This window comes from Onychomys torridus, chromosome 7 (assembly GCF_903995425.1).
Source record: "Onychomys torridus chromosome 7, mOncTor1.1, whole genome shotgun sequence".
In the NCBI taxonomy this organism is placed as follows: Eukaryota; Metazoa; Chordata; class Mammalia; order Rodentia; family Cricetidae; genus Onychomys; species Onychomys torridus.
In genome coordinates this window covers 71,320,759-71,339,216 of record NC_050449.1, presented here as the reverse complement: position 1 = coordinate 71,339,216, position 18,458 = coordinate 71,320,759, and the positions used below count along the sequence as shown (strand labels likewise).

General features: G+C 46.8%; 2 protein-coding genes across 2 annotated transcripts in view; one reads left to right on the top strand and one right to left on the bottom strand.

Annotated features, from left to right (window-relative positions):
- The window catches only part of Elovl5 (ELOVL fatty acid elongase 5), a 72,367-nt gene extending 54,657 nt beyond the window's left edge, over positions 1-17,710 (bottom strand). The window contains exon 1 of the mRNA XM_036192703.1: positions 17,542-17,710. The gene's annotated coding sequence lies outside the window, so the exon portion shown is untranslated. The remainder of the gene's footprint in view (positions 1-17,541) is intronic.
- Positions 1-17,802, top strand: part of LOC118587615 (translation initiation factor IF-2-like) — a 29,061-nt gene extending 11,259 nt beyond the window's left edge. Inside the window, exon 2 of the mRNA XM_036193628.1 lies at positions 17,071-17,802. Coding sequence (XP_036049521.1) covers positions 17,071-17,802 — 732 coding nt within the window. The remainder of the gene's footprint in view (positions 1-17,070) is intronic.
- The last annotated feature ends 656 nt before the right edge of the window (positions 17,803-18,458 follow it).

Below are 18,458 nucleotides of genomic sequence, written 5' to 3'. Positions count from 1 at the left end.
TGTAGCCCAGGCTGGCCTCAAACTCACAGGGATCCACCTACCTCTGCATCCCAAGTGCCGGGATTAAAAAGTGCACCCCAACACACATACATCATGACCTTATTTGCTCCTTTCTGCTCAGATTTTCTGGCACTTACCGACAACCAGTATTGTGAACAAATTAATAGTAAATCTTACCCTACCTAAGTAAGGTCCTCTACAGACACATTCATGGGATCAAGTCCAAAATGGCTGCCCACCTGAGGAAGGTAGTGTGAAGGGAGTGCACATAGACCCTGCGGCATACGTCAAGAACCTGAAGCGGAAGGAAATGATGGCAAGACACACAGAAAGAAATGAAAAATGATCCTGTAATAATTAAGGAGAAGGAGCCTCTTTAAAAATGCAGTATGAAGGGCCTTTTGTGGCGGGATTCTCAACATGCACTCCAGTCACCCATAGCCTCTGGCCTCTTCAGGAAGAAATAAACTGTTTTCATAATACTCAAAGGTTACTTCCCCATCTCCCTCTCATGTGTGAGATCTCAACCTACTGAATGCAGGGGACTGAGAGGATCCAGACGTATTTCATTAGCCAAGCATTTCAGAGCTTTCTGGTTTGCACTAATGTTTTGTTGTTTCATAAAGCACATTTTCCACAAAGAGGCTGTTTATGCTGTCAGGTAACAAGAACAACATTACCTAAAAATTCAATTGCAAAGTAATTTTAAAAAATTAGTATCTGACAAGCTAAGCATCAACAGATATGATCTGAGTAAACTAAAGCTCTGTGAAGCTCAATAGTTTTTTTTAAAGAATATGGAATGGGGTCAAAAGTTCTGACAGTTATTGTAACAGGGGCTATGCAGATTCCTCCCCCCCAAAGCTTTATTTCCAAAAGATATTGAACATTTAGTTTCTAAACTTAAAACCCACCCCCCTAAAAAAAAGAAAACAAAAAAAAGAATGAGGGTTCTTTTAAGGTTTATTTTAGTGTGTGTGTGTGTGTCTGTGTGTGTGTGTGTGTGTGTGTGTGTGTGGAGAGAGAGAGAGAGAGAGAGAGAGAGAGAGAGAGAGAGAGAGAGAACACGCACCTGGGAAACAGAGGCAGGCAGATCTCTGAGTTTCAGGCCACTCTGGTCATTAGTTCTAAGACAGTCAAGGCTACATAGGGAAATCCTGTCTCAAAAAAAAAAACAATAAAGAGAGAAAATGCTATAATAAAACACATTACTTTTTATGCTAACTTAACTTAAAATTCCAATAAAAAGAGAATGTATTCAATTACTAACCACTGCATACATGAAGTACTCATATTCAAACATATCCATGGAGAATGAAAGAGGAGTGTAGGGGACAGAGAGAGAGAGAAGGGGGATGGGGACAAGGAAGGGAGAGGGAGGGGGAGAGGGACAAGAGAGAAAGAGAGAAGGAAAAAATGGGAGTGAAGAAGAGAGACAGGGTCAAGTACACGACATCGTCTTTTCCAAAATGAGAATTTGCAAGAGCCGTTTCATCTCCCCAACATACCTCTCGTGGCTTGGGAATGGATTCCTCTGCAAGAGTGCCGTGTCATGAGAGCAAAACACTGTGCATCCAAGTGCACACACTCCCTGCTGTGCCGCACACAGCACATCCCTTGTGTGAGGAACAAGAGCTCAGAACGTTCACCACCAGGGCACAGCCACAAAACAGACATCTGCGAGTTTCTCAATGCAAGATGTTTTCTCTTTGCTTTCTTAGTTTGGAAAATATTACAGAGGGATGCCTACTAGCCAGGTACATTATCATATTAAGGGAAAACAATGATTTGAAGATAGAAGAAAAAATCTTAACTGTTCACAGAGAACAATACAGCTGACATATTGGCAGCGCAGAGCAGGCCCTTCCCACATCCTAGCCCAGCCTGGCTGTGCTCAGTCCACGCTTGCAGCATGGCTGGGGGCCCTGTCTCATGGGGATACTGATTACTGTAAATGACAGCCCACTGTCTACAACATATAAATCTTATTTAAACAAGGCAAAAAGCAAAAGAAAGAGAGAACAGGAAGTTGGGCTCATCACCTAAAAGTGAACTGGCCCTCATCTCAACTCTATTTCCCTTTCTGGAGAACGAAATAGCAGTAAAGATGATGGTAATTAAAGTGACTTTCACATGTGACGTATGCAACTGCTTTATTAATAACATCTCCAGACAGGTAGAAAGGCAATATGGTGCCAGAGAAAATAAGCTCTAACGCCAAGACATTCTGCAAATGCTCTAAAACAGCTTCCTCCCCCCGTTTCTCGGGGAACACTGTAGTTTTAATCACTACATCCAATTATTTATGAAAAACAAAGGGGTTAGAAACCACGAACTTAAAGACAGATGTGAAAATGTTGTAACAAGTAACACCCATTTCCCTTTTAGCACAAGTCATCAAGCTGTGACTTCTTTCCTCCATGACTCAACTGGTAAAGCTCAATAACATTGAGACCAGAGGGCAGAGCCTGTGACCTTGAGCTACTCAGAGATGGGACAACCGAAGCCGGAGTGGCTTCTGGGAAAACCTTGCAAGCACACTGAACAGGAGCAGCAAAGAGCCATGGGACTGCCATTTTGATTTTATTTTAACTTACTAGTTAAGTTGCATTTACTTATTTTCTTATTAAAAAAAAAAAAAAAATAGGGGACCTGTCATCAGAAGTCAGGCCAAGATGCAAATGTGGCCTGGTATCTAAGCAACCCAGGTTTTTGTCCCTGACCTCTAGTGGCCTTGGCCACTGCAGCAGCTGCATCTGCAGGCTCAAGATGTCTACAGAAGGAAGGGCCGCAGGACCGGGGTCTTCCTAAGCGGGAAGAACAAAGGCAGTTTCCGCTGCCACAGAGCATAGGCTCAGGCCTTTAAGGAACTAGGGGCAGGATGATGGAGGGGCAAGTGCATGGACAGGAATCACAGGTGAGAACCTAGAAGTGACCCAGGAGCCTCTGGGTGAGGTTGAATGAAATCAGAGACCCATGTGGAAAGCATCTGAAACCGAACAGTCAGCTCCCTCCTCCAGCAAGGACACATTTTTTACATCATTTGGGAAGGACAAGCAAGAACCTTCACTGACAGAAAGGGGGTGGGGGAGTGTCAGGACAGCCTTTAAATGCAGGCATTAGATTCTACAGGCTACAGTCAACTCCATGCAGCCTGCAAAGCCACTAACTAAAAGGCTCAGAACATCCGTAATTTGGTCTGTCTACAAACAGTTAGGCCCACCACAAATGGTAAGCTGTAATCTTACTTCTTCAAATGATTTATGGTCATAGTGAAAGGAACAGGCAGTTTCTCCTTGGTCAGAGATAGAGCAGGATTTAGAGCATCGGCTTTCAACCTGTCAGTCGAGGCTCCTTTGCTGATAACTAACTGCATGTCAGATATTTATATCATGATTCATAACAGTAGCAAAATGACAGTTACAAAGAAGCAACGAAAATAATTTTATGGTTGGGGTCACCACAACATGAGGAACTGTATTAAAGTGTAGAAGTGTTAGGAAAGGTCGAGAACCACTGATGGTAGTGAGGATGCATGTGGCCTGTGAGGTACAAAGAGGAAGTATTTTGAAGTCAGAGGTCTGCTTGGGGGGAGAGGGGGAAACACGCAGCTCTGCTCTTGTAGGACCTGATTTCTGTATTAACTAACTCAAGAAGGTGGGGTGTCATGCAAACCAAGACTTTGGAGACACCAGGAGACAGGGAGGATTCCTGGAGAAAGTGGTGTCCTAAGCTGAGACCTCAAGTAGGCTGGACAGCTAGCAGAAACGGGGAAGACAGGGTGTTTCTTTCCGGCACAGGCTAAGGGCATAACCAACACAGAGACCAGGGAGTAAGAGTCCAGGCTGACTCAAAATATGAAAAGAGCAGCTGGGCAGTGGTGGCGCACGCCTTTAATCCCAGCACTTAGGAGGCAGAGGCAGGCGGAGCTCTGTGAGTTCGAGGCCTGCCTGGGCTACAGAGTGAGTTCCAGAAAAGGCACAAAGCTACACAGAGAAACCCTATCTCAAAAAACAAACAAACAAATAAATAAAAAGAGCAATTGCTGGGTTGGGGATTTAGCTCAGTGGTAGAGCAAGTACAAGGCCCTGGGTTCAATCCTCAGCTCAAAAAAAAAAAAAAAAAAGAGCTATTGTAACTAGTGAGAATCAGGCCAGGCATGGTTGTACACACCTTTGACCCCAGCAGCTGGGAGGCATAGGCAAGATCTTTGGGAGTTCAAGGACAGCCTGGCCTAGAGTTCCAGGAAAGCCTTATAGCAGGGGGAGAGAGAGAAGGATGGAGGAAGAGAAGAAGAGAGGGTGACACACTACACACTACACTACTAGTGTGTGTGTGTGTGTGTGTGTGTGTGTGTGTGTGTGTGTGTGAGAGAGAGAGAGAGAGAGAGAGAGAGAGAGGCAGGAAAGCCAGGGCCCTTGACGTGCATGAGCCAGTGTACACATCCTCCTAGAGATAACACACTGGGCTCAAGACTGGAAAAATGGGTGAGGAACCAGTGTGGTAGAACCAAGCTCCTGCTTCGACTCCCTAGTGTGGACAGTGGCTGGAGCTGCTGTAGGAGACAGACAACACAGTTTTGTATGAGTCAGGGGCGCACGGCTGTGTCCCAGGACCAGGCTGGCTGAAGTCTTCCAATGTATCTGAAAGCAATGGTCTTCGAGATTTGATGAAGGTTTTAGCACTGTGGGCTCTATACTATTCTCACTTTTAGTTTAAGTCGGGCCCAAAGTTTGGGCTTTGATTTTAGTAGGGAATAAATAAAACATTCAAAGATATAAAAAGGGGAGACTATAATGTAAACTACAGCAAAACCTATCTAGACTAAACACTAGGAAGAAGGGGGAGGGTGGTTATCGCATATGCAATCACCTATCACAAGCAATCACTCTATAAACAAACATTTACTGGGAACTGTACGTCTCAAAACAATGGCAAGTGCTCGCCACACCTCATGTTAACCACATCGCTTTACTGTATTCGGGCCACGCTGAGTGACTGACTTAAGTTTCTGCTATGATCCACCTTCTTAAACTAGGTCACAAACTGAACACTGGAGTCATGAAAAGTGGTAATGGTAAAAGGTTTATGAATACACAATGGCCAAAAATTGACTCCACATCCAACGTGGAATGAGTCCAAGGTGCTTCTGCCTGGAGCCCCTCCCCCTTGCTCCATGACCCTTCGCTGCAGCCTTGGTTCTGAACATACATGTGAAGGCTGCACAGCCCACAGCATCATGCCTTACAACCCCAACCAATGCCACCTGGAAACCCTCGGAGCAAGACTGCTGTGCGTCTTTGTACTGCATTTCTGCTGTACAAAGTCTTCTCCTCTTACAGAAATGTACTGGTCTACCTACGCAAAACAAAGACGTTTAGTACTTCCCGCTGTCATTCCTCAGCAGTAAATACCAAATTAGTGCATCTTTGGATGCTATTGTTTTAGTATATTCTATTTTAAAAACTGCTGTTGAAGCTGCTGACGTGGATTTCATTAAAACCAAAACCAAAAAATTGCTGAATGAATTTTGGCTTGGGATTAGGACAGATTTCCAACAATTTCCAAAGTGGTCCTAAATTAACTTCTGCCATTTTGTACTACATATTTATGCAAAGCAGAACCCTCAGTACTGATGATGACACAATAAATCCAGTCGACTCTGAGAAACACTGAAGGAGCACTCTACAGCTGGTGCTGTTAGAGCTCTTCCTGGGTTCCAAGGACACTCACGATTCCTGGAGGTACCCGGTATCACTACAGCATAGAACTAAGGGAACGATCTCACACGCTGCTCTCCTCAGCAGGCCCTCCAGAGCACACCCTCCTCCATAAGGTAGGCCTTCCACACAGCAGGCCCTCCAGAGCACACCCTCCTCCATAACGTAGGCCTTCCACACAGTAGGCCCTCCAGAGCACACCCTCCTCCATAAGGTAAACCTTTCCACACAGTAGGCCCTCCACACAATAGGCCTTCCACACAGTAGGCCCTTCATAAGGTAGGCCTTCCACACAGTAGGCCCTCCATAAGGTAAGCCTTTCACACAGTAGGCCCTCTACACAGTAGACCCTCCATAAGGTAAGCCTTCCACACAGTAGGCCCTCCACACAGTAGGCCCTCTGCTATGGATATCACTCTGTATAAATAAAGTGCTGATTGGCTAGTAGCTAGGCTGGAAGGATAGGGTAGGCGGGACAAGGAAGAGGAGAAGGCTGGAAACAGGAAGGCGGAGAGGAGACACTGCCAGCCACTGCCATGAGAAGCAACATGTAAAGACACCGGTAAGCCACAAGCCATGTGGCAAAGTATAGACTAACAGAAATGGGCTAAATATAAGAGTAAGAGCTAGACAATGGTAGGCCTGAGCTAATGGCCAAGCAGTTTAAATAATATAAATGTCTGTATGATTATTTTATACGTGGATTGTGGGACCGCAGGGGCTTGGTGGAACCTGGAGAGACGCTCTCCAGCTACAGCCCTCTACACAGTAGACCCTTCATAAGGTAGGCATTTCACACAGCAGGCCTTTCACACAGTAGGCCCTCACCACTCTTCTCTCCAAGTTATTCTCAGCTCTCAAGATTCAGATGAAAAGCCATCCACCTCCTAAGTCTAACTCTCCATGCCAGAAACAAATCTGCTTCTTCAAAATCCCACAGAACCTGCAAGTGGTAGATCACTCCTATAAACCCTAGGCTGAAGCAGGAGGATTGCAGTTCCAAGTCAGCTAGGACTACGTAGAGACCCACTCTCAAAAACATCAAGTGAGGGCCAGAGAATATTCAGAGGGTAAAATGACAACCTAAGATCAATCCCTGAAACACACTCTCTTACTTTCTCTCTCTTCTTCTCTCTCCCCAAATGTTAAAAAAACAAACAAACAAAAAAAAAACCTACCCCGGGACCCTGCTCTGGCAGCTAGTATCACTTCTGGCCCTCCCCCCTCATAGGGGGAAATCCCTTTTGTAATGACTGGAGGTTAAATACAGAGACTCACACTCATCAAAGTACAGAGAGGAGGTGACTATGCTGTGCTCAGCCCTATTCAGGACATCTACATCACCTCTCCCCCAGAGGCTCAGGGAATGTCACAGATGAGGGAACTCTGAGATTCGGAGAGTCAGGGGTTGGGCGGCTGTAAAACAGTACCTTCTGGACATCAGGCTGTTGTACTCAGGAACTCACCCAGCTGTGGCTGCCTGACTGAGATCAAGCCAGTCAACATTCCAGCCTGAGTAGGGGGAGAGCATGAAGCCCCATCCCTAGCTGCAGCTGACTGGGAAGGGGAAGTCAGTTCTTTTTCAGGGATGCGGCCCCGGCTGGCAGCCCATGCTCCAATGGGCCTACACCCATGTGTACACTGTGGGCACTAAGGGGACTCCGGGATGTAGTGAGGGAGGGAAGAGGAGGAGGTATGGTCAAGACATAGTATGTATGTATGTATGAGATTTTCAAAGAATAAAATAAAATACCAGTGTCCACAATGCCAAATTAGCACATTAGCCAAAAGACATAAAGAGGCTTAGACAGTTTCCCTGTATTGCTCTATTTCAATTTCTGTGAAAACTCCAGGAAGCCATTTAGGCTTCCGGCCCCAGTAAACTTTTAAGAGACCAGATTATTTCTCAATTCCTCCTCAGTCCCTAAATTTTAAAGATTTTTAAAACTTTATCCACTTCCACCAAAGCCACTGGCCACCTGAGGCTAGCTAGCTTCCACTGTACTCTCGAAATCCCCCTCAAATGCAGCTGCTCTACCCAAGTCTGGCACCGTCACTGCCAGCTGAAATCTCTTCAGAAGATGTTCAGACTCCTCGGGTGGCCACAAGGCCCACAGTGACAGTCCCCTGCTCCAGCACTGGTCATCCTGACTCTCATTCCTCACATGACCCTCCATCTCCAAACAGCCTGATTCCTGCATCATCCTGGCCTTCCAATCTCATGAAAGTATCCTTGACTGTCCCCAGGCTCTCAACACCATCCCACCTCGGGCCTCACATTGAGTTATCTGTTCATTCAGTCAGTGTCCTCCATCAGAGTTGGGCTGGCCTAGAATTCACTACACAGACCAGGCTGGCCTCAAACTCAGGAGATCCACCTGCCTCTGCCTCCCAGGGCTGGGATTAAAGGCGTGCGCCACCACACCCAGGTAGGACTTAGGTTCCCAGGCTCTATGAATGACTGTGCATGCTCAATGAATTGAGTAGCCTTGTGGCTACTTCAGCCAGCTCTGTCCACTCTTCCCCTGGGCATGATGCTACCCAAAATGAGGTTAAAAAGAGTGACAAGTTCACTATTATTTTAATAATGGATATCTTCAATCCTTAGATACCAGGGTCAAGTTTATTCCTTCTTTGGGAATAGTGCCACCAGACTGGTCCAGCACAAACACTTTCAACCTTGAAGCATAACAGTGTGATATGCAAGTAAACACCACCTTTAAAATAGCAGTCGTCGCCACCCCTGGTCCCAGGCAGGTGGGATGGATGTCTAGCGAGTTGAATGCTCGGAGAGTTGCTGCTGCTCTACTTTCGTGGCCTGGAGACATGCCCCAGGATCAGGTGGGCTCCTCAACTGGGAAGAATCATGTAGAAGTCCAGTGTTCTCAGGGATCTATCTCATCAGCATCACACAGCCACGTGCAGACTCAAGCACACGTCTAAAGAACACTTTGGAGAAATGTTTATGCAAATATTTGCCAGATACCCACACTACACCCAGAAAGCACACAGGTTCTGAAACACAGAGAAAGTCTTGCCAGGCAGATTCTGAGCAACTGTGAAGAAGAAAAATACTGGTCATTCTCATTTTAAGAAAAAACTGAGACACACAAGAGGCTGAAATGTTGGGTCAAGCAGCCAAGAAGGGGTCAGAACTCACAATTCAGCCAGAAGAATCAAAGAGGCGAGGTTTTGCCCCATGAAAAACAAGGCTTGTCTAGTATCATTTTGCTTTGCTTTATAAATAGTGGGAATAGATGCAGATATTAATGAGGAAGCTATCCAAATAAAACACGAAGCTGAGACAGGGGCAAGTGAACATAAAGTCTTAAGCGTCCAGATTAAGAGGTCCATGCAGGCCACAGGGTCAAAGGATGGGCTGAGGCGGCCTGTAGGCCAGACTAAAATGATCCTAATGATGTGTCAGAAAGCCACTTTGGCAGCAGAACCCAAGGAGGACAGAAAGGAGGCAGAGAGAAACTGCAATCTAAGAACTAACGTGCTGAGAAAGCCAGGCAGCTGAGAGGGACGGACCAGGCCTGAGCAGACCATACCCGGTGGCTGACAGCAATAGGTAGAACGAGGGTGGCTGATGGGAGCATTGCTTCTAGCTTGATGGCTTAGGCAAACCGGTATGGACTGATGCTCCCCACCACGGTGTACAAAAGCAGAATCTGTAGGGACAGCCAGAGACTTTGATATGAGATGTTAGGAGCCTGGAGGGTGGGAAAAAAGAGGTCGACTAGAAATCAATAGCTGAGAGGAGCAATCAGTGAGTGGGGAGAGGCACTGAGTCCCTACCAACAGAGAGCCCATGAGCTATGGGAGTGTCTACAAATGCCGGTCGCAAGCTTAGACTCTGGAGGCCCTTAAGTTGTATCAGCCCCATGAAAAGTTCTATAGCTCAGTGAAAAGTATGTGGGCTAGGGCACAGTAGTACATACATATCTGAAACAGCAGTACCCGGGAAGCAGAAGCAGGATAAAGGAGCCTGCCATCAACAGGAGTGACATAACAGTAGTTTCAGGCCAGCCCAGGCTGTGTGTGAGACTGTCTCACAGAGTGCTTGCATACATCACTTAGGGCCTGGATTCAGTTCCTAGTACCACCAAAAAGAAAGGGAGGAGGGAGGGAGAAAGGAAAAGAGGGAGGTTGGGGAGGAAGAAATGGAAGGGCTCAGTGTTCTCCAGTCACGGCCAACCTCCTTTGGGGTCACTAAGCCCACTTCAAACTCTACTTGTTTTGAAAATGAAGCCATGACAGTATTCACTGCATTTCTAGGGACATGGAGGTCCTGCTGTATCTGAAGAATCTCCTTGGAGAAGCTCTCACCCACTTGGAGCCATTACTTTCTTGTAGGAAGCGCCCTTGAACAGAAAACAACAGCAAGACAGTCAACTGACATCAAGATAAGGCCACCTGCCTCCTTTCAGCAGCTGCCTTAGGGGCTGGGCTTGGGCTGGGCTCTATCTAGCTCAGCAGAGCCAATGATACTGGAAACTACGAAGCCAACAGACTGCACTTGCAAATTGAAAATTGGGAGACCAATTTTCAAGAGGCTTTTAAGCAATATTCTCGTCTCTGGTAGCTACTTAAAATTCCTATCTGATTGCAGTCTCATGGTTGATGTGATTACTTGAATATTCAAAATAAATTTTAATGTTCTCCAAGCTAATTTGTACCAAGTGCACAGAGGCTGCAGTACAGCCCAAGCTAAAATTGAAAGAAAGGAGGGCTGTAACGGAGTTCTATGATCCTGCAACAGAAAATGCATTAAAAGGTTTCCATCCGAGCCTGTGTAACCTAAGCCATGTAATACGAAAACACATTTCTTCGTAAAAATTCAACTAAACATCTATATTATAACTACCATCTGAGTGTGAGGGTGAATGCAGTATGGCCACAACCAAAATGTGCAGGCTGTTTTTCAAAGCCTGCTGCGATGTGCTATTTAAAAAAAAAAAAAAAGGCAAACATAATAGTATTCATGTATTCATCTCTTCTGCAGATCGTGGCCAAGGTCAGGATGGTCTTATTATCTGATTCCTTGCTAATACATAAGCCATCATATGACTTGTGATTTTATTTTAGGAATGATGATACTTTCAGGTCATCACAGTCCTGTCACACAAACTTAGTGACTCAGTGCTCACCTAGAAAGAAGAAGTGCTGAGAAGACGGAGGGATCCCAGGAGAACGGAGGGGGGAGGTGCTTATGGCCACAACACTGGTTCAGCAAAGCAGTCCTAATGGTGCCAGTAGCAGGATGATGACCTAGTATTCCCCAAACGCTCAGGACTGACATGTCCACTCACTGGGCACTGAGAAGATTCCCCCCCACCCCGGGACTCTGGGTGCCTTTCCTACCCAGTGCAGCACACACCTCTCAGGCCTTACACCCTGTAAAGAAAACCCAATGGAGCCAGGGCCACACCAGGACACCAAGGCTGGACACCCGAGGCCAGACAACAGGAGACAAGGCTTCAATACAGCCTTCTTAGACCAGGAGAGCCATGTCTGCACTCCTTTCTCTATTCCCCTTTGTACTGAGAAGAGGATGAGGGCCCTGGGCACACTTAAGTGAGCGCTCTACCACTGAGGCACTTCTCCAGCGCTGCCCTCCAATTCCACAGACCTCCGATTCCGCCTGAAGACCAGAATATCTACAAAAGGAGTTAAGGCAAAAGAGGAAAGGCCACCCTCTCAAGTCCTGACCACAAGTGTTATTCCCTGTCCACTTCTAAAGCTTTGCTTAGTTACTGTCAACAAAAGCTTTATGCTGTCACCAACCTCCCAGAATGTGATGGCTATGACCTCCTCTTGCCTTCTGAAGCAGAGCTGCCCATCTAAGTGACTGGGTCTTAGAGGCCAAGGCACCCTTCCGGACTTGAGACCAGGCTCTATTAGCTGTGTAGCTTTAAAGAGTGAAGTAACAATCCTGAACCTTAGTTCTCTTCTGTAAAACTCAGGTTCTTATCTTATAAGGTTCAGTGAGCTGTTCATTTATGTTGGGCACTTCATCAAAGTGGCTTATGGAAAAAACAACACCATTTAGCACACACCAACCAGTGTATTCCCTTGCCAAATGATGGCACAGTTTATTCTGCTGCAGGACATCTGCCCTACTGGCTCTTCTAACCTGTTGCTATTATAAACAATGCTTTGAGTAGTGTCCTGTACAGAGGGAATTCTTTACTGCCCTTACCAGTCAATACCCTACTTAACTTCCACACATAAAAGCTGATGGTTCCAATGCCATTCAAAGTGGTTGTGGTTATTATCCAAGCTCTCTACACAAGTTGGGATCTTGGGAAGGTGGCGTAACTTACCTGCCACAGTCCACACTTCGGTAAGTGTGGAACCTACATAGGTGTGTGGAAGCCACTGCTCTAAAGTGCTTCCTACAGCCTGCCTTACTTAGATGCAGACAAGATGCATCTCAGATCATAATGTTGATATTTCCTCCAAGTTCGGTCAGAAACAAATGCTAATTTTCAGTTGTGCGAATCAACTAACCAGGGGCTGACTGAGGTGTCAGCCACCTCTGTAAATATCAATTTGCTTCTTCTCCAAAGAAGCAGGTGTGCCTTGAACACTAGCCCTGGGGACACACCATATTGCTGAAGTCCCAGAGAAACAAATGAGTAATTATTGAATTTGGTATCCTGAGAATATTCTTTAAGGAAGGAGAATTCATAACAATCACTTTGTCCCAGCATTTACTGTGCCAAGACAAAGCAGGAACAGTGCTCTTGGTTCCAGAAACTCAAAGCACATCCGCTGACCAATTCCCCACATGGTTCCAATGAAGCCTGTCCAAAATGGCTTCCTAAAGTTAGGAACAAGAACCTAAGTGTTAAGCAGGGGAAGGGGCAACAGGAGAAATCAACCAGTAGAAACCACAACTAGCATGTGTGGGGACTTCTAGCCTCGTACAGTAACTAAGAATATACTTGAAAATCACAAGTCTGTTTCTAGAAAATGGTTATTCCAGTTAGAAAAAGCAAGACAGAATCAACATTAAAAAAATCTTACAACAAAAATAACAAACTATGTCCCGACCCCCAAACAATGTGAGATGTTAAGACCAAAGCACTAAAGCCTAAACTCCCAATAAAGAGTACTAGGGCATCCCTTATTTCCTGAATACAATTCCAACTGAACTTCATACACAACAGGAGGGGAAGGAAGGGACAGGAAGGACAGGAAATTATCCTTTTTGTGTATTTGTGCACTTGTGGGCTTGTGGAAGCCCGAGGACATCATGAGACCATTATTGTCCTCCTTTGGGGGTGGGGGGCACAACAAGGTCTCTCATTGGTGTAGAACTTTCCCAGGCATCAAGGCTGGATGGTCAGGGAGTTCCAGGGACCTGCCAACCAATGTCTCCTAGTGCTAAGAGTGAAAATGGGTGCCGTCACTCCCTGCCCAGCTCGTACCCCCAGCCACAGGTTCTCTAAAAACTCACCAAGTAGGAGGGCTGTTTTAAACCCAGGGGCCACACAATGCTTAAAATAGATGACTACAAGTCAAAAAAAAAATGTCCCCATGGGGCAAACATGACAATGGGAACCAAAGTTGGGTGACAGCAAGGTTTATGGTTGAAGTGAGGGACTGGGAGAGAGGGTCCTATCGCAACACATGGTCAGATAACAATCTGCTTCCCTAGGCTGAGCCATCATCTCCTAGAGTAACCCTTCAAGCTCCAGAAGTCAACCCCAGCAGCAATCTGCCTCCACCACTGCAATTTTACCTCCTGTTGTAATGTCTTTCTAAGACCTAAAAGATCTCGTTTCACTCTCTAGCCACCGCCAAACAGAAACAAAGGGTTTATTCTTGGCAAAAGTGAAACTAAGCCATGTCCACTTCTTCCTTTCATTTTTAAAGAGGGAGAGAGAGGCAGACCAGTACTCAGAGTTGATCTCTCATGTTTGGTGGCACGTGAAGATAAGGAACCATGCGGTCAGTTCAGTACACCAATGCTGAAACACACGTGCCTTTTCACACTTGAACTCTAGTTAGCATGTGTGTGCTTTACTCAAACTCTGCATCCCAAGCCTGTGTTTGAGTCTACCACATGCACTATTATGTGAGGTAAGGCAGACTGTTACCTCTCCACATCCCAAGCCTCCATATTTCTTAAGCACAGCACTCAATACACTCCTAGTTTAAAAACAAAAACAAACAAACAAACAAAAAAACATTGTAACATTCTGTTAAAGAACACCTCAGAAGAGAAAATGGGATCCCATATAGGAAACATCTAGGCTGCATGAGTCATGACCTTGGACAAGTATCTAAACTAAGCATCCTTCCCCCCCCCCCCCCCCCCCAATTTATATGCATTGATGTTTTGCCTGCATGAGGGTTTCGGGTCCCCTGGAACTGGAGTTATAGACAGTTGCGAGCTGCCATATAAGTGGTGGACATTGAACCCGGGTCCTCTGAAAGAACATCCAGTGCTCTTAACTGCTGAGCCAGCTCTCCAACCCCAAGCATCTTATTATTAAGTGAGAATCTTCTGGTATCAATTAATAAGGCCTGAGGTCCACTCTCAGGAAGTGATCTAATAGCCTGACAGAACTCAATAATTTACGTTGTTATTACAGCAAGGCCAGACTAACGTTCTACTTCTTTGTCTTACCGGCCTCAGTTACCTGTACTTCCTTCTTGCCCAATGATTCCCCCATGTTCACTCTCCAAACTTCCCCAAACTTAATTTTCGACACACTGGTGTTAATGCAAGCCCTCCCTAAAGGCACAGCAGCCAGTTAGGTGTGGCAAGAGTCAACCCACTGTTGGGATGGATACCAGGTTATCAAATTCTTCTCAGTTATTGCTTAAAGTGGCCAAGGCTTAAGTTAAGCACCTCAAGGGGGAACCCAGACAGTCACTGGTAGTCATCTTGCAAAATGAGCCTAAGGACAGAACCTGTATCTCAGAGGGCTGTGGGGAAGTGGAGCAAAGGTCTTGCTTTCAAGGCCCTTACAGGGGTGTGAGGTTCAGCTAATCTGAACTGGGTTTTCTCCCGGCACCAAAGGCATCCTGACCAATTGAGCACGGCTAGAAACTGAAGTATCTGACAGATAGTTGTGCCATGAAGCATGCAGACACACGCCCCAGAAATCTACCTCTGCCTCCCTTTTGTGTAAAGTATCAAAGTGTGTACAGAAGGCTCACAATGTAAGCCAAATCAAGAAGCACTTTGGCATCAGGAACTCCTTCACTCATCTTTGGATCCAAACACCCCATCCACGCACACATTTAATACAAACCAGCTAAAGTCAGCAAATTAATAACAATAAGTCATGGATTGGGGTAGAACACTTGCCTAGCATGCTGAACCCCTGGGTTCCATGCCCAGCATAGCACAAAGCAGATGTGTTAGCCTATGCCTACTATCCCAGTACTCAAGAAACAGAAGCAGGAGGACCAGAAGTTGAAAGTCACCTGCAGAAACTGATAGGCAGAGGCAAGCCTGGATTACATGAGGGCCTGTCTTAAAACAAATGAATCAAGTAAAAGATAAATAAATACATATATTGTAGGCAGCTTTGAGAAACAGCAGATTGTTAATGCTGGATGGTTGAAGAGTTTTTAAAGTTACCAAATAGCACAATTACATAAACGACATACAGCTGACTAGACAGGCAATCCAACAGCACAAGGATGTGGCCAGGGGCAGGATGCTGCTTGAGACAAACAGGGCTGTGTGAATTTAGAAAAATCAACATCTCTAGGCTTTAGCTCCCGATTTTAAACAAACAAACAAAATGGTGGATGATAAGATTCAGCACGTGGAAAGAAATATTAGCAAACACGTTCTCTTATCATTATTCCATGAAACAGGGCTGATGAAGTAACTCAGAGGCAAGGTTTGCTGAGCATGTGTAAAATTCTGGGTTTAACTCCCAGCATCAAGAAAAGCAGGGAGAGAGACAAGGGAGAAGGGCAGACAAGAGAACTGTACCTGGAAGGGAATGCATGTAGGGAAAGCCAGACAGCTAAGGGGAGGTGGTCTATGGTTACCAGGAGTTGGCAGGCTAAAGCAGAATCATATACATATATGGGGAAGGCTAGTGAGTGGTAGAGAAAAAGGCAACATATATGCTCTACTCTGCCACAGTCCCTAGAAGACAAGGTACGGAATTTTGCCTTGATTTGTGTATATACTTCATGTTGGAAATAAAACACAAGAGTGAGTATTTCACCTCTAAAAGCAGCACAAGCAGTCATGGCTAACGCAGAGGAGGAAGTACTGGGGAAAGGCTTCTGCTAACAGCAGACATCCCAGGGCTAAGGTCCTGGCCAAGAGAAACACTGTTAATCCCAGGAAAGTAAAAGGAAACATTTATCTAACTACTTAGCAGACCCCCAGCCTGGTTCTTTCATTTATAGTCTCTAGAAACCACCTCACAAATTAGCAACATGGAACCCGGTTTACTGACAAAGAAGCCGAGTCAAGCAAGTACAGTATTTGAACTTACTAGATACCTATTTTGAAAAATCTGACAACCATGCTTCCCTTCATTTTGCTTTCAAGTTTACCCTACATTCTGTGAAAGTGTGTATGTAACATTTCCCCTTTTGTCTTCAATTCGAAACTGAAAGAAAAAAGGAAAATGCAGGATGAAATGGCGTACAGAAAGTTCTCCACAGTGATGTTATAATCAGGAGAAAAATCGCAAAAGGTACGTAAGTAGCATTTCTTTCAAGGTCACAGGCAGTACCTGGGGTGAATAAATGATCTACTCGTGGCCAACCATACATGGAAATCTAAAGTGTGCGTTCACCTAATGCAAAGCCAGCTGCAGCTGTAGATTCTGACCTAAATGCTGTGGCAGGAGACTTGCAAACAACAAAAGTACAAACCAACAGGTTAGAGGAACAAATTACAATACCAAGAGGCAACACTGGCCCTCCCGTGTAACTGTATGAAACACTTCCTGCCACCGGCCTTGACATTAAAAAACAGAGAATGAGAGCTAGGGAGAGGTTGCTCCCTCCCCACAATTTCTCATCAGACACCTCTCTGGTGTCCAGTTAACGAGTCATGCATTGCATTCTTTCAATCGCCCCTTCCCCTTACGAAAAGTCGGCCAATGCATCCTTCAAATTTGCAACCAAGGAGCCCAGAGATGGGCATAACTCACAATCGTGAGCGGGCACGCTTACCAAGTTCAAAGGTGCAGAGAGCTTCAAGATCATTTAAAAGCAACAACTCTCCCTCTGGGCGTTACTATCTCCACCGCAAGGACTGGGGAAGGGGAAGCCTTGCAGGCAGGGAAACAATTAAAGGCACTTTTCCTCAAACTCCGAGCAGTGCACTCTATGGATCCGCTGTCTCCAGGCCGCTGCATACAGCGCAGCGCCTGAGTCCCCACCCTCGCGGGGCAAGCTGGGCTGCTCACGTAAGGCGGAGTGGTCGCCGGCTCGCGAGGGTCCCCGGCAGAGGCAAAGGAGGGGAAGGCAGGGAAAGGCCGGTGCGCGGCCCCGGCGCCCGGCTCCAGCTCAGCAGCCCTTGCTACCGCCTGGAGAAAGCTCTGCGGAAGATCCTAGCGCGCCGCCATCCCTCCCTGCGATCTCCGCGCCTGTCAGCGCGCCAAAGTGGCTGCCACCCACGAACAGGTGCGACAGCATCCCGGCAGATCCCCGCTCGGCCCGCGCCCCGCGCTCGCCCGGCCCCAGTCGGTGCCTGCGGTCCCCCCCCCCAACCCCCGCCCCCCCCCCGCCCCAGCCCAGCTCGGACCTCACGGCGCCAGCAGCCCGGCCGCGCCCCGGTGCCACCGCACCCGCCAAGTTCCTAAAGCAAGCGGCTCACCTCTCGCTCGGCCCGAGCGGCGGCGGGGAGCACCGGGCGGCAGCAGGAGCGCGCGAGCAGGAGGATGTGCAAGCGGGCGCGGGAAGAGGAGCGAGCGGCTGCCGCGATGCAAGAGGAAAGCGCCCGGCAGCTTCAACCCCGGCGTGGGCTGACCGTGACGTCACAATGGCGCGGCCAGCCAATCCGCGCCCGGAGGCTGGATCAAGCGCTATGATGTCATGCGGCCCGGGAGCCAATCCTGGAGCGATAGAACTTTCGTGATTGTAAATTCCAGAATCCGATGCGGTGCACAGCGGAGGTCGGGGTTGGTCCCCTGTGGTTCACGTGTCTCGGAGCAGTTTTCAGGCTTCTTCCTAATAAGCCTGCGTGGGACGCAGAGTCTGCGCAATAGCCTTAGTGAAGTTCTAGATGCCCTGAACTCTTTCCAGCTTCGGGGGCAGGGTCTGGAGCGGCGATTTTGTTTTGTTGTTGTTGTTGTTGTTGTTGTTGTTGTTGTTGTTGTTGTTGTTTGGCAGGTGCCCACCTCCCTAACGGGCTTCGCCACCATTCTGAAAGGGACCCAGTTCACAGTTTGGGGCTGTGGTTGAGCAAGATGAAGCAACAACAAAAATCACTTGGAACTGTGTAACGGTAATTCTTGGATGGATTGCTCACACACTATTGGGAATTTTGATTCTTCCACTCTACGAAACTATCAGTCTTGTAATGGAGAAGTTGGTAGGAGTAACGTCTTTCAGCTGGGCAAATTTAAACACTTAAAAGGGACTCGGACACAAACATGAAAGCCTTTCTGTATTTTGCTGCTGTTTGATAATGCAAGGCCTTCATCCAAGTATCATACAACTCCCATTTCAAGCACTAGAAATTTAACCTCATGTGTGGTGTGTGTGTGTGTGTGTGTTAGTTCACAGTCCCAC